This window comes from Uncinocarpus reesii, genomic scaffold (assembly GCF_000003515.1).
Source record: "Uncinocarpus reesii 1704 scaffold_2 genomic scaffold, whole genome shotgun sequence".
Classification (NCBI taxonomy): Eukaryota; Fungi; Ascomycota; class Eurotiomycetes; order Onygenales; family Onygenaceae; genus Uncinocarpus; species Uncinocarpus reesii.
The window spans coordinates 3,143,092-3,157,640 of NW_003052499.1; the positions used below are offsets into that span (position 1 = coordinate 3,143,092).

General features: G+C 48.4%; 5 protein-coding genes across 5 annotated transcripts; 1 reads left to right on the plus strand and 4 right to left on the minus strand.

The window, feature by feature from the left end:
* Positions 1–339: 339 nt before the first annotated feature.
* UREG_04044 (serine/threonine-protein kinase bur-1) lies at positions 340–2,306 on the plus strand (the record flags this gene model as incomplete). The annotated part of the gene is made up of 6 exons (XM_002544481.1): positions 340–473; positions 535–616; positions 1,042–1,069; positions 1,126–1,339; positions 1,391–1,585; positions 1,637–2,306. 6 exons carry the CDS (start codon positions 340–342, stop codon positions 2,304–2,306), a joined length of 1,323 nt encoding a protein of 440 aa, XP_002544527.1.
* Positions 2,307–2,708: 402 nt separating this feature from the next.
* UREG_04045 (D-3-phosphoglycerate dehydrogenase 1) lies at positions 2,709–4,705 on the minus strand (the record flags this gene model as incomplete). Its single annotated transcript, XM_002544482.1, has 7 exons — positions 2,709–2,776; positions 2,915–2,996; positions 3,065–3,123; positions 3,180–3,222; positions 3,281–3,870; positions 3,934–4,241; positions 4,386–4,705. 7 exons carry the CDS (start codon positions 4,703–4,705, stop codon positions 2,709–2,711), a joined length of 1,470 nt encoding a protein of 489 aa, XP_002544528.1.
* A 443-nt stretch (positions 4,706–5,148) lies between these two features.
* On the minus strand, positions 5,149–6,973 carry UREG_04046 (seryl-tRNA synthetase; the record flags this gene model as incomplete). The annotated part of the gene is made up of 7 exons (XM_002544483.1): positions 5,149–5,319; positions 5,375–5,743; positions 5,802–5,892; positions 5,981–6,402; positions 6,467–6,628; positions 6,709–6,779; positions 6,841–6,973. 7 exons carry the CDS (start codon positions 6,971–6,973, stop codon positions 5,149–5,151), a joined length of 1,419 nt encoding a protein of 472 aa, XP_002544529.1.
* Positions 6,974–7,815: 842 nt separating this feature from the next.
* On the minus strand, positions 7,816–8,559 carry UREG_04047 (uncharacterized protein; the record flags this gene model as incomplete). The annotated part of the gene is made up of 3 exons (XM_002544484.1): positions 7,816–8,055; positions 8,150–8,418; positions 8,508–8,559. The coding sequence occupies 3 exons, from the start codon at positions 8,557–8,559 to the stop codon at positions 7,816–7,818; spliced, it is 561 nt and encodes a 186-aa protein (XP_002544530.1).
* A 1,308-nt stretch (positions 8,560–9,867) lies between these two features.
* UREG_04048 (uncharacterized protein) lies at positions 9,868–12,577 on the minus strand (the record flags this gene model as incomplete). The annotated part of the gene is made up of 3 exons (XM_002544485.1): positions 9,868–10,155; positions 10,217–10,915; positions 11,081–12,577. The coding sequence occupies 3 exons, from the start codon at positions 12,575–12,577 to the stop codon at positions 9,868–9,870; spliced, it is 2,484 nt and encodes an 827-aa protein (XP_002544531.1).
* Positions 12,578–14,549: the final 1,972 nt, after the last annotated feature.

Here is a 14,549-nt window from a genome sequence, read left to right on the forward strand (position 1 = left end):
TTGTTTGCTGACTTGCTAGTTGGGGTTCGCGAGCTCTCTTGTCTGGCACCGGCCTCTCTTGATTTCAACACCGATCACTCCGCTACGTTCTGTTACGAGGTTTACCGCCGTTAGGCCGTTGCTCTTATGGGAATAAGTTTTGCGCAAGCAAGTTTTGCCAAATAGTCACAGCTAGCTTGCTGCCTGTGGGAATCCATCTGGATGAGCCGCGATCGTCACCTGGAGAGCCCGCCATTCCGAAGTGCCACCCGCCCAACCCCGTGGAGTGCGACGCATTCATTTCTTCCGGAGTTCTCAAGATACCGCATGTTTTCGGTCACTTAAACTTATACTATCCAGATGGCTTCGTCCGTGCCGTCGCCCGAGTCGAAAATCCCGTTAGAGCGTGACGATGAAGGGCGGCCGCGTTTCAAAGGCTGTTCATCGATTCGTGAATATGATTTTCTAGGGAAGCTAGGAGAGGGAACATTTGGGTATGCCAACCTCATCTATTGCGAATCGCTGCAGTAACTAATCTCAATCGTTTCGACGCAGCGAGGTGTACAAGGCTCGCTCGAAACAATCCGGATCCATCGTTGCACTGAAGAAAATATTATTGCACAATGAAAAGGATGGGGTAAGCTAAGGATATGGCTATTTTCCTTGCGGACTCATATCTAACAGAAGCCTGGCTGTTAGTTTCCCATCACCGCTTTACGCGAAATAAAGCTTCTCAAAGTGCTATCGCACACCAATATAATACAGTTGGAGGAAATGGCGGTAGAGCGGAGTAGAGGTTTGTGGTGAAGCTCATGTTTGCGAGCATAAGCCCTGAATCTAAGCCACTTGCAGGTGAAGGTCGGAAAAAGCCATCAATGTACATGGTGACTCCGTACATGGAACATGACTTGGCTGGCCTTTTGGAGAATCCCAACGTACACCTTACCGAGCCGCAGATTAAATGCTATATGCTACAGCTTCTGGAGGGGTTACGATATCTTCATCAAGTATGACAAGTAATAAGTAGAAAGCCTTGAAACTGCGGCGCTAACGATCGTCTAGAGTAATATCCTTCACCGCGATATGAAAGGTTAGGCAGCTACTCCAGTGGTTGATCCATGGCTATAGTACTAACTGCTATATAAGCGGCCAACCTTCTGATAAGTAACAAAGGAATCCTTCAAATTGCGGATTTTGGTCTCGCAAGGCCATATGATGGTCCTCCCCCTACACCCGGAAAAGGCGGAGGAGAAGCTGTGCGAGATTATACTTCTCTTGTTGTCACCAGATGGTATCGCCCTCCCGAGTTATTACTTCAACTCCGACGGTATACGACGGCCATCGATATGTGGGGCGCAGGGTAAGATCCCCCATGTGACTTTAATCTTCATTACTCACTAACGGCATGGAGATGCGTCTTCGGTGAGATGTTTAAAGGAAAGCCTATTCTTGCCGGAAGCAGTGATTTGAATCAAGCACAGTTAATATTCAGCCTGGTCGGCTCCCCCACAGAGGAAAATATGCCAGGCTGGAGCGCTCTCCCCGGCTGCAATGGCGTGAAGAGCTGGGGTTCTAAACAAGGCAATCTCTCGACCGTTTTCAGAGAGTGAGTATCCACCGTAAGTGATTTTTTGTTCCCCGTATTAATTTTGAATAGGCAAGGGCCCGGGGTGATATCATTGCTCTCTGAACTCCTAAAACTTGACTGGCGCAAGCGAATCAATGCGTTCGATGCACTAAAACACCCTTATTTTCTTAACCCACCTCATCCTGCCCGCCCTGGCGACTTACCTCAATTCGAAGATTCACATGAACTTGATAGAAGGAAGTTTCGTGGGCAAAAGGCCATGCCACCAGCTCCTGCAGGTGGCTCCGTGGGAATGGGTGCCAACGGTGAATGGACCTCCGGTTCAGGGGTAAGGGCTCCACTTGACACAAAGCCAAGTAGCAGAATACCAAGTGCTGCACGCAATGGTGTCCCTCGAGGAGCATTTCCAGATTCAACCCGTGGCCATAAGAGACAAGCGTCAGACGAGCTACCCTCCCGAGCACGTGATGCTGGGAGACCACAGGGTCAACTACCTCAGGGGAGATCGAATACCGCGGCCTGGCGTGGTGCTGAGCGTCGAGATCCGCGCGGTTGCGACTCCTACGTCCCCAAGTATGGCGAAGATTCTAACGCTATCCCGCGAAGAGACAACCTCGATAGCCGGCCACGTCCAGACTCTCGTGGAGATCGGTTTTATCGCCCTAGCCGAAGCAGGAGCCCCGATAGGCCCCGGAGCCGCACGGGAGACAGCGATACGCATAACATTTACAGACGCTAAATCTTTATAGAATCGATTTCCGTTCCATTTACGCGCCTTTTTGTTTCCTTTTCCGCCTTGTTTTATATTTCGTTTGATGCATTTTCGCGTTGGAGAGCTAAGGCTGGATATGACCATGACTTGTCTTGCATTTAGGTGGCGCATAGAGATATCCAAAGATTCCAAGGGTTATGATTTGTCTAAAATGTTTCTCGAGCACTCATAGGAACGGATGTGGCCCTAGTTTGGCGATTGACTTTTCTACGTCGTGCGGCCATAAGTAGCAGCCGACCATGTTCGACCATGTATTTTAGTTGCATGTAAGAAAGACAATCAAGTTCATTAACGAAAGAAACCGCTTTCGAAGCCATATATGTGAGTTAAAAGTGCATATCCATAGAGTCATTATACCTGACCGCGTCTCTATCCCAGTAGTGTTGAAAGAACGCCAATAAGCAAATATTTTTTAACCTGACCGTCCATGTGTGTACCTGTTGAAAAGGTAGCTATTTTTCCTCCGGCATAATCGTTAAAATAAGACACGCGTCAATATTCGAGCTAATGGGCAATAATGTTAGTGACTTTGATCGCGAGAAAACAGCAGTAATAAGGCAGCCTATATCACGTACAGGATAAGGTCTCTAATTGTTCGTATAGATCTTTGATCTCTGATGAATCGACGTCGCTAATATCAGCCATTAGGTAGGCGACCTTAATCAACATCGTGGTTAGTTTCATTAACATTCCAAAAAGTAATGTACGTAGTCAATAGTACATACATCGCCGCGACTATCGGTCATCTGTTTGTCAACGTTGTGGTTTCCGAGGATCTCGTTGACTAGTAATTTGGATTAGCAATGGCCACATTTTCTGCCAATATGGGGACAAGATTACCTTTTCTCAAAACGCCGGGTACGTTGCGATGGATGAAAATGACCTAGAATTGGGTATAAGCATAACGCTCAAGCAATGATTTTGTTCGAAGTGCAGCTTACTCGAGCATGGTTTGGTTCGTCCATAGTCAACGAGCGCAGAGCGACCTCTGGCAAGTTGACAGCGCCCAAAGTTGTCCCTTCATTCACATAGCGTACCAAGGCATGCCCGACTTCGATGCCGATGGCACTTTGGGCTTCTTCAGTGCTTCCACCAATATGTGGGGTAAGTATAAGGTTCTTCAATGATCTTAGGTCCTCCGCCCAGTTATTCAGCTGCTTATTGAAGTAATCTCCGTTGCCAGCTGGTTCACTAGGATACACATCAAGGGCCGCACCAGCAACCTTACCAGAACGCATTGCTTGGATAAGGGCGGGAATATCCACGACGCTGCCACGACTAGCGTTGATGAGATAGCTCCCATCTTTCATGTGCTCGAATTGAGCCGTGCTGATCATGTTCTTGGTTTCAGGGAGCTCAGGGACGTGCAAGGTGACGAAATCTGCGCCTTTGAGAAGATCTTCCAGTGTTGCGACTTGACGAGCAGTTCCCATGGCCATGAGATTGACGACGTCGTAATAAATGACTGACATACCCATCGCTTCGGCGAGGACTGATAGCTGAGATCCAATGTGGCCATATCCAATTATACCTGAAGCGTACGAGCATTAGAATAAATTTTTGAGATACAGCAGCGTAGGCATCATTTACTAACCAAGCGTCTTCCCTCGAACCTCCCAACATCTATTGCTCACTTTTTGCCACATTCCATTGTGAAGTTCCATGGAGCGGTCACATAGCTGGCGAGCGAGGGAAATAATCTCCGCAATCACCAATTCCGCGACACTACGTGAGTTGCTGAAAGGGGAATTGAACACGGCAATGCCATGGTCAGCGGCGTATTGGAGGTCGACTTGGTTCGTGCCGATACAGAAGCATCCAATGACGATGAGATTCTTTGCCTCTCGGAGCACCCTGGCAGTGAGCTTTGTCTTGGATCGTATGCCAATAACATGCACCTCTCTATAGAAGTTGACAGGAGTGAGTCAGCTCTAGTTATCCAAGTTCCAAAGCAAGAGAGAAAAAAAAATCTTCTCCATCACGAAAATCATGGAGGTAAAAGGAATGCTTAATAGCCCCAAAAAATCTCTCCCCCAGAGCACGAACCTGATCTTCTCAATCAATTCATCTTCCGGCAAGGAAGACTTGTAGAACTCCACCTGATACCCCTGCTCCTTGAGGATATCCCTGCCCGTCTGGTTTACATTCTCCAACAACAAGATTTTGATGTCCTGCGTCGCAAAGGGCTTCAATTGTTTCAATGGAAACGGCGCTGGGACACGGCTAGCAAACGTCGTGCCACTAGCTCCGAAGCTCGACGGTGGAGACTGAAGGGGAGCGTTGGAGGGTGTGGAAAAGCTCATGCTGCGGGAGACTTGACGGGCAAGGTCGTTGGGGTTGGAGATGTCTCTTGCGGCGGTCGCCATGCTGCCGCTCTCACGACGATAAGGGTACATGGGAGGAGGAAAAGAGAGAGAAGAACAAGTAAGAAGAAGATTTATAACAGTGGGTTATGGCGCATATGCATGGGCTATGACTCTGCAGTTATTTTTGATCCTGCAGAACAATGAGTGATTTGACTGGTGTTGGGCCCGTAGCTTTTCGGAGACTAGATAATTGCATCATTTGGCCTTGCACACACGCACCACGGAAAATGATATTATGAGTCAGTCCTCAAGATGGATATCCGTTTTTTATGGAATCTACGGCAATTCTACAGTACTACACTCTTATATATGGATCTACTTCCGCAAATAACTCCTGGTATATCATAGAAAGAAAGATCCAGGAATTGGGGGGGCTGAGATACTGTTTTCAAAGTAGAACGGGAGAATTTAAAAAGAATCTTAAAGTCAACGTGGTTCTCAATTCAAACCTTGAGGTTTTCCATGGTCTTTACCACCTCTTGCTTGTCGGCTTTAGGTTTGACCTTGGATTTGGCCTTTTGGGAGGTGGTATCTTTAGGAAGTTCCTTCGTGTACGGGAGAAATTCGGGTTGGCCGGGAATGTACTTGCGAAGGACTTCTGGCACGATAATTCCCTGTGGTTTCAAGACCGTCAGCCTATGGAAGCTTCGACTAGTTCATTTTGCTTACATCTTCCTGTTGGTAGTTCTCAAGGACACAGCACAACGCTCTTTCTGTGGCACACAGTGTAGCATTGAGGGCGTGAACATATGCCTTTTTAGTGTCCGTAGTCTTTTTCGGGCCGTAGCGAATATCCAATTCTCGTGATTGGTAGTCAGTGCAATTTGAACAGGATACAAGTTCCTTATATTCGCCCTGGAACGGAAACCAGGCTTCTAAATCCCACTTTTTGGATGCTGCATTGTTTAAAGCGCCAGAAACGATTGAGATGATCTGATAAGGGAGACCAAGAGATTGGTAGAATTCTTCTGAGGTTGCAATCATATCGTCGAATGCTTTCCAAGAGTCTTCGGGTTTCGTTAAAACAAATTGCTCTATCTATTAAGCAAAGTTAAAGTTGGTATTTATATTATACGATTTCGATTGATATACTTACCTTTTCGAATTGATGAACACGAAAAATGCCCCAGGCATCTTTTCCGTGAGAGCCAGCCTCCTTTCGGAAGCACGTACTGTACCCAGCATATCTATAACTTGGTAAGCAACTATAATAGAAAACCGGATCTATAACCAGCCAAGCAAGTTGGAGAGTGCGGAAATGCAAGAAAACCATACTTAATAGGAAGGTCCTTATCCTGTAGCCATTCTCCATCGTGCAAAGCAGACAACGGTTGCTCTGAAGTGGCGATCAGGTACTTATCTGTGCTTTTATCCTCACTTTCCGTGACTTTATAGAGCTCTTCATCGAACTGCTCCAGCTGTGCCGTTTTCGCCATATATTCCCGAAGCATAAAGAACGGCGGCTGGTTCGGTTTGTATCCCTTCTGAAATAAAAACTCTAGGCCGTAGTTGACGAGAGCAAGATTGAGGAAAAGACCGTAGCCTGTCAGACAGAATCCCCGGTGACCAACGATTTTGACACCTCGCTCCGGGTCGTAGCCATCTAGTCGAGTAAGAACTTCATGATGTGACAAACAATCCCGCTTTTCGACCTTTGTTCCTTCTGGTGCCCATGTTTTGATAATAGCATTATCGTCCTATTTGATCCCGGTCAGCCTTTTCAACTCAACAGAAACAGAGCGCTTGCATGACGCTACTAACCTCATTGTTGCTAATTGGAACCGAATCGTGAACGTAGTTGCCAATTGTTTTCAACTTTCGATCCCTGAGCTTCTCTTTCTCAAGGGCCAAATCCTCCTGCGCCTTCTTGTCCTGCTCCAACTTCAACTTTTGCGCTAATAGCTCGGAGGCATCTTCTTTGTTCTAAAGAACACCCCGTTAGCTTTCGATTGACATGAACTCAGTCATAGAGACTGTGGCATATTCACTCGCAGTGCACGAACCTTTTTCTTCATTCCAATCTCCTTTTGGAGGATGTTGATTTTTGAGCCGATTTGTGAAGCATCGTAACGTGCTATCGTCACGTATTAGACGGAGGAAAAGACAACATATTGGACCGCTATTTGAGAACATACTGCGACGAGCATCTTCGTATAAACCAATCACCTCATCGACCAGATCCTCTGAAGCAAATCGTCGGCGTTGACTCTCCTTGACTCTCTTCGGATTACCGCCGCGGTCGGCGACTAGATCTGCGATATCAAGCATGGTGGCTTGGAGAAATGAACCCAAACTAGATGGATGTGGAGTGAACGAGTACCCGAGCCACGCGGAGAAGAAGGAAGATGTTCTGCTTGAGCGATAGCATCCAGGGTGCTCCTCGACTGTGGAGGAGTAACGATTTCTCCAATGCAAACATGTTTGTCTTGGATGCAAACTAGAGGGGGTGAGGGCAGATTGGGCGTTGCAATTGTTTATCAGTGCGTGTGGTTAATGCAAACGCCCCTGTTGTCAACAGGCTGCATATGCAGCTTGGGACTTGACAGCCCATCATCAGCAAAGAAAGAAACAAAGATAATAGCATTATTAATAATTAATGTATGTATGCTGGCTAATTCATTGCACGTCATCAAAACATCCCCAAATAACAGAATGACCATCCTCATCACCCCAACCCCTGATTAGTAGGAAAGGCTCATCTGAAAAAATACAAAAGCAGAATATGCAGAGTCAAAAGAAAACCCATGCCACACAGCCCTGTGCCGCTCTAACGCTGGTCTATCATGTTGCCCAAGTGCCAGGAAGGTAGAAGCATGCTATCATTAAAGAATCATAAAAAGCCGCCCGAAAGGGGAAAAAAAGGTGGAGGAAGAAACATAAGGGAAGAGAAGAGAGTCAAGCCACAAGCTCCAAGGGTTGGGTGAATGGCACCGGCCGCGAACCATGCTGATGCCCATACTTGCCGCAGTTTGTTGTGTAGGATTGCAAAGCGCACAAATATGCCGAGTTACGCATCATCACGCACAGTTGTGAGGCTTTTTCTTCGGGAGGTAACGCCTTCCTGCGTGCCGCGCGGAACATCGCCCCATCCTTTTCTTGAAGCTGCTGCTTTACATGAGAACACACTTGTTGCCGCCGGTTGGCTGGTTGGGGTTCTGAGATTTTTCAATCTCAGCAATGATCAACTCAAATGAGCTTGCGACGTTCAAATCATTGCGTGCACTGGCTTCAGTCCAAGCACAATTGAACTCTTCTGCGGCCTTCTTCCCTTCTTCAACACTGACTTGGCGCATCTCTGGCTGCAAGTCACATTTGTTTCCGACCAAGACAAGAGGAACCCAATCAGCACCCTGAAATCAAACAACCCAATTAGCAGAGTTCTTCTATGGAGCATTGGATCACAAACAAAAACAAAAGAGATTGTTGGATGAAGGTATATCTCACCAGATGATTTAGAATCTTGTCGCGGATGACTCTAACCATCTCAAAAGACTGTCTAGATGCAACCGAATAGACGATCATGTAGCCATGGATCCCAATGAAGTGCTTTGAGTTTAAAAGACTATATTCGTCCTGGCCAGCTGTATCGACGATATCGGTAGAGTAATCTTGACCTTTGTAAGTGATAAGTCGATTGAAGGTATTCTCTATGGTGGGATAATAGTTTTCGACAAAGGTCCCTTCCACGAAACGAACTGTGAGGGAGGATTTGCCTGCAGAGATGTCAACGTCAGCATCTCGAGTTCATCAAATGGCGGGACTATGCGTGAGCCCCAGATGGTGGAGGCGGTTATAAACATACCCACAGCACGGCTTCCTACAATGGCAACCTTTCTCTGTCTGACTGGCGCCATTTTATTGAGAGTGAAGTGATATGAGAGAACCAAGAGCTGAAACGACTGAATGGAAAAGCTTTGGCGGGTATCTGAAGAAGAGAAAAACGCAAAGCTTGAAGGGACGTCGACGGGTAGCAGAGCGAAGAAAATAAAAAGAAGAGAAGACGTTGGGGGGATGTGAAGTTCGTCAAGTGTTGTTAATGAGCAGAATGCTTCCACGGGGAAAGCTCGAAGCGAATCGAAAGGGCCCTTCTGGACAACGGAGCGACCTCTTCAAGCCACCAATTGACGCACCGTACAGTGCCAAACACGTCAAAGAAAGCAACTGGGTTACACTCCAGCACCAACCGTTGGTCCGAAGGGAGAATAAGGGGGGAAAAAAGGACGCAAAGAGGAAGCGGTGAACTCGAGAATCTCGGGACAACAGTTGAAAATATGTAGGAACGGCAACAGGCTTGATCCCCGAAAACAATAAGGTTTATCACACCCAAACAGACTGTCTGCAATTTGCTGAAGGCCGGATCAACCGCTAGCATATACGAGTTTGCCAGCGTTTCGAGAAATTGGCTAATAAGTCCACGACGGCATTGTGATTATTATTATATCCTACGGTGACAGCAGCTGACGTTGGGGTCGGTCGTTAACGAGGAGTGACTCCAATTCCTGCTCGTCGATCACTGCGCAACAAGCTTCCAAGAAACACCCCAGCAAGCGGTTTCGCTCAAAGAAATTCCAGAACATTGAGGGGGCGAAAAAAGAGGCGCAAAAAGCAACTTCCGACGCGCCAGAAGTGGGAAGGCTTACGATCGCCCCCGCAGGCCAATCAGGCGCCCGATGAATAAGCGGCGCTGGACCCCCACCGCACTAGGCCACACAAAGAAGGCAAACTCCCACGTGAAGAGCGCGGGCGGCGTGGAGTCTGGACCCCCGGGCTTGGCATCGCTCGATTCCGCCCCGTTGGCAGATCTGCCGCGTCTCGAACACCGCGCGAGACAACGCTGCGTTCCAGCCCGTCGGAGGCTGCCGTTGGGACTGCGGGCGCCAATGGAAGAGCGCACATGGGGGGCTCCGGGAGATGCCAGTGGCCATCGTGACACCGTGATCGCGCTGCCGGGACCATTCGAGAACAGCGGAGTTACATCGAGGGGCCGGAGTTAACAAAGCGACTTGCGGCTGGCCTCTTGAGGGAACGGGCAACCATGTCCTCAGAGTATCATTATCAGTCACATTTCTGATCCTTGCTACGCTGGAAGGCTCGTGGATACAATAGTAATAAATGATTCTCATCTATGCATAGTTCTCTTGAAAGAGCGTCATGACCAGCTTTCATCGCCTCATCCCCTCCGCTTCACGAATCCGGTCAACGATTCCCTGTAGCCGAGTTGTGAATCCAGACATGGCGTCCTCTTCCAAGACAGGATCCTTCAGTTCCTCCTCGACCTTTCGGTAGTAGTGAAGAAATTCCTCCACAACGACAAGCAGCCTGCCGAGATTGTTCCCACGCAGATGTCCACGTACCTGAGCCCGGACTTCATCGGCAAGGCATAGCGTGCTGAGCAGAACAGATAGATACCCAAAAGCGACGTTGGAGTGTGTTTGGGCGACGGAATCAGCCTAGTGAGTGAATTTTGTCAGAATGGCGGGTTGGAATCCAGCTGAAGCTTGCACCGCTTACCTCTGAGGCAGTCTTCAGTCCACCAGCAAATAGCTCCATAAGCTTGTCAACCAAGACTGTAGAGCCATGCGTCATCTGCAAAAATAGCCCCCGTGATCTGCCGCTCCATTCAGTCAAATTGATCAATGTGCCAAGGGCAAGAATCACCGTATCCAACAGCGATTCTTTCTTGTCACCAGCCAAATCTTCGGCGACGGTCCCATAGTTGGATAAGACAAGCCGTGCAAGCGCACCAATTAAATCCGGCGTCGCAAAGTCGTCGCATAAGATTGGGTTGTTGTTGGTGATGTTCAGGATAAGGCGGATTTGAAGTATCTGGATCTGCCGGCTCCCGGCATCAGATCTTTCTACCAGTTGTGATAAAAGTAGGCCTATTTCTGAAAGGCGCTTCAACATCTTCTCTTGCTCGCCATCTAGTGAGGGAAGCCCAACAGTGTATGATTCTAGGATGGAGAATGTCATCTCAAGGACAAACAGGTCGCCCTGGGCGCCCTCCAAAGAATGTTGCAACACGAGTTCCACGACTTGCTCGAGAATAGAATTGGAGATTCTCGCCGTCCGGTCACCGGCCTCTCGAACTTTGCGCACCGCCAACTCCAATGAGCGCAGCGCCACGTTCTGCGGTGAAATCTTGCCTGGCACTAATTCCGGCCATAGCTTGCTTTCGCGGAGCTGAACGGAAAGGTCTCGTAGGCTGGACTGGCCTGCCCTTGACATGTTAGAACTGCGAAGTTTGCATAGTTCCATGATATCGCGAGCTTCAATGAGAAGTGATGGAGCGCTATCCAGTATTTCCGCGAAACAAGTCCGCAGAGCTACTGGAGAAGTAGATGCAGACGCAAGGAGCAACCCATAAATGCATACAACTAGATATTTGCAAATGATATCGGATCCGCGCACGGTGCACAGAGAAAGTCTTTTCTCGAGGGAATTGCTGATAAAACGGCGTGCAAAATCAGGGTCCGAGAGCTTCGAACACAACTGAACGAAGCCGCTGCGTTTCCTCGATGTAGATGCCGATTGATCCTCTAGGTCTTCGAAAATGGATTCAATCACAGCCTGATACCTGGCATTACCCCCAGCACGTCGAAGCTCATAAATACTCCTAACAGAGCCATTGCCAGCCTCATTATCGTCGTCGTCATGTAAATTTGGAACGATCTTCGGCGGCAATAGACTAGTACCCAAATCGAACAATAGGGGGTCGCCTTGCGATTCGGGCTTGGATGCCATACCATTCAAACCCGTCATACCCGCATCCATATCGTTTTGGGTAAGAAATGATCTTTGACGCGCATATGTCACTCTCGAGCTATTTTGCTGTAACTCGCTCGAGGTTTCCAATTTCCGCCGACGAGGATTGACGTAAGTATCTGCTGGTCGAGCGCCTGTGAGTGGTTCGTTTGAGGAAGCCCGCGAATTAGTTCGTGAGCAACGGAATTGGTCTGATCTAAGAATGGCGTCTGAATCACTCGAGCCGTCTGATTCCTCCGTATCACGAGTATTTAATGCATCTATCAACCGCATACGGGACGGAGTAGCTGGGGTTCCCGCGGTTGAGCGCTCTTCGCTAAATAGGGAGCGCTTAAGGGGAAGGCTGAAGTAGGACTCAGTTGTCAGATGTTCAGTCATTTCTTTGAGTTTCTGGGACGGAGTTCGGGAGAGGAGTGGCTTCGGGGGTTGTTGCCCATGGCTTGAGGCAGAACGGGATATTGAGTTCAAGTCGCGCTGGGAAGGTCTATTCGGTCGTGTAGGTATCGACCGTTTACGCGACTCGCTCCGAGGGGGGTTTGCATTCATCTGTTCCGTCCGATCACGATTAAACTGGGTGGTCCGTATCGTTTTAGCCGAAGGGGGAGTCCGAATGACAACTTCTACGGGAGGATTCCTCTTTGCATCGCCTTGAGCCCCGGTTTTCAGAGAGCTCTTTCGTGCTTCCTGTACCTTGGCGCTTTGTAATTGAGGCGGTCGTGGTCGCGTCACCAAATCCATATGGTCGATGGGCTGAGATTTCAGCCGGGATTTGGGCGTCTCTAGCTTTCTTCGCTTTCGCTCACTTCCGATATTGTGCGTTTCATCATCAGGAATGTCGTAGATATCGTTGTCAGTTTTTCGGACTGGTGTGTGAGCCCCGAGCGACACGGTCCCCGATTCCGCTTTCTCCGACTGAAACAAACGGCGCGGTGTCTTCACGTCTATCCCATTGATATTTCTACTCTTCCCAGCAGCCCCGGCATCTTTCACGGCAGGCGATGTAACACGATCATGGCGCTCCGGAGCAGGCCTTTGCAACGGACTATATGCAATGTTCCGCGATGCGCGTCCGTACGTCTTCAGTTTCCGGCTCGATGGAAACTCCATAGAAACGATTGACTTGCGATCTACTGTGTTCGGGCTGAAAGCGATACGTTGGGAGAATTAAGTAGGGCGCTTCTAACTGGGTCGCGATGGCCCAAACGCGGGAAGGGAGGCACGACGCGAATTCGGAGCGTCGGCCCTAGGTGACCATTGGGGGAGGAAAGAGGCGCTGAGTATCCAAACGAGTTCTCACTGCGACGGTGATTATGATTAGGACAGGCTTCATGACCAGATGGTTTGAGGGGTTCACTGACTCGGAAGATCACCATGGAGGCCTTGAAATCGGGTGAGAAATTAAAGCAAAACCCAGCACGGTCTGAGGAAAAGGAGATTAACACCTATGAGCGTGTAAAAAGCAGGCCAAAAGGTACGATCATTAAACACACAGGTGATTTGAAGATTAAGTGAAGCTGTGTTGATGGCTCAAGCACGACGCGCTGAAGAGCCCATGTTTTATCTGACTAACTAGGTTCCAACCCTTGTTGCTTGTGAAGGCTCATCCACTCTCAGCAGATCAAGAGATGAGATTGTTTTCCAATATGTACATGATTGTGACCCAGGCTGGCTCAGCCTTAACCTGGGTAGTTAGTTTCCCGTACACTCGGACTCGTCGATTCCGGATTAGTGCCTAGAGAGCATGCGCTGCTTTTCCTCCTACCGACTCAGTCCCGTCTCTCCTGAGGCTCACGCATTTCGGAGACGCCGCATATCCCAGCCCGTGAGCGGCCGGCCCCGTTAACTAACTAATAATTGGTTGTTAAAACTGGTACGCTGATGTAAACGCCGTTAAAAGCACAGTTACGCTTGGGGCATTTTCTCTCTGGTACTCAATTTATAGAGTAGTGTTACTGGTAGCAGCCGGTGGTTGAATATCCTTTGTAGACCATTGTGGTGCTGCTGTAGTAGCTGCAAAATATAAGTGAATTTTTTGAAAAATTTTGACATTCTTACTTCTATTTGATGAGATTGCACCTACTAGTTATATAAGATTCGAACCAGCCTTGAAGGACATGTTTCTTAACCTAGGATGTGGCATTTCCTGAGAGCTGTTATTCCACAGCCTGGAATCAAATTGCTCTGCTCCATGGTTACCATGTAGGCCTCCATGCAACCAAGTACTCTGGAATTGTCTTGCTCCTCACACATGGATTCAGAGACATAGTACTTTTGGCCAGCTACTCCTCCCAAGTCTCATTGATCTGATACCTGGAGCTGTACCCATTGTTGGGACTGCTGTGTCCAGAGTTTCCACTGCTTGCGCGGCTGCCTAGTGACATGGCCATCATCATCACTTTTTCAATAGGCTTCGCCTCTCTGCAGCAGCTATATGGATTGATACTCATATTTTTTGCTGTAGCTGAATGCTGAACCGCGTCTTCTTAGAGATACAGCATCCCAAAATCAAAGAGGTGGCTGAAAATAGGTTATCTGCGGTGCCATTGCGTGACCAGAACGGTTTTCCAGTTTTCCCCATAGACCTCTCTCCAAATTTCTGAGATCTCTTGTGCAATCTCGTCACTAATATCTTTCCATGAAGTATCACCGCTCAAGTGGGTCGCGGGGACTATATCGAGTGCGTGGCCAGCCCAAACCCCTCGATGCATCTCCGCTCCCTCGATCAATGAACAATCGGATGTCGACCAGCAAGTCTTATAAAGGATAACTTCGCCATTCCCTAGTATCTTGATAAACGGGCCTTGAATGTGCTGCTCATCTAATTAGCTCGCAAAATGTTTTCGATTATCGGTCTCACGAGGGTCCATAGCCTCCGACAGCTAAGACCCCAAAGAAAAACATCTTCCAAGTCCAAGAAGTCAAGAGTACGGTAAAGTATTTCGGTAGGAAGCTGAACGAGGATAGATCTAGATTCAGTTGTGCAAGCTGGCATAACAACAGGAAGACAGTCCGGCTCAAGTCGCCGTTTCTGAGGAATAGTTTTCCCTGGCTTGGGTGGGACTGTTTTGTGACTGTTCTC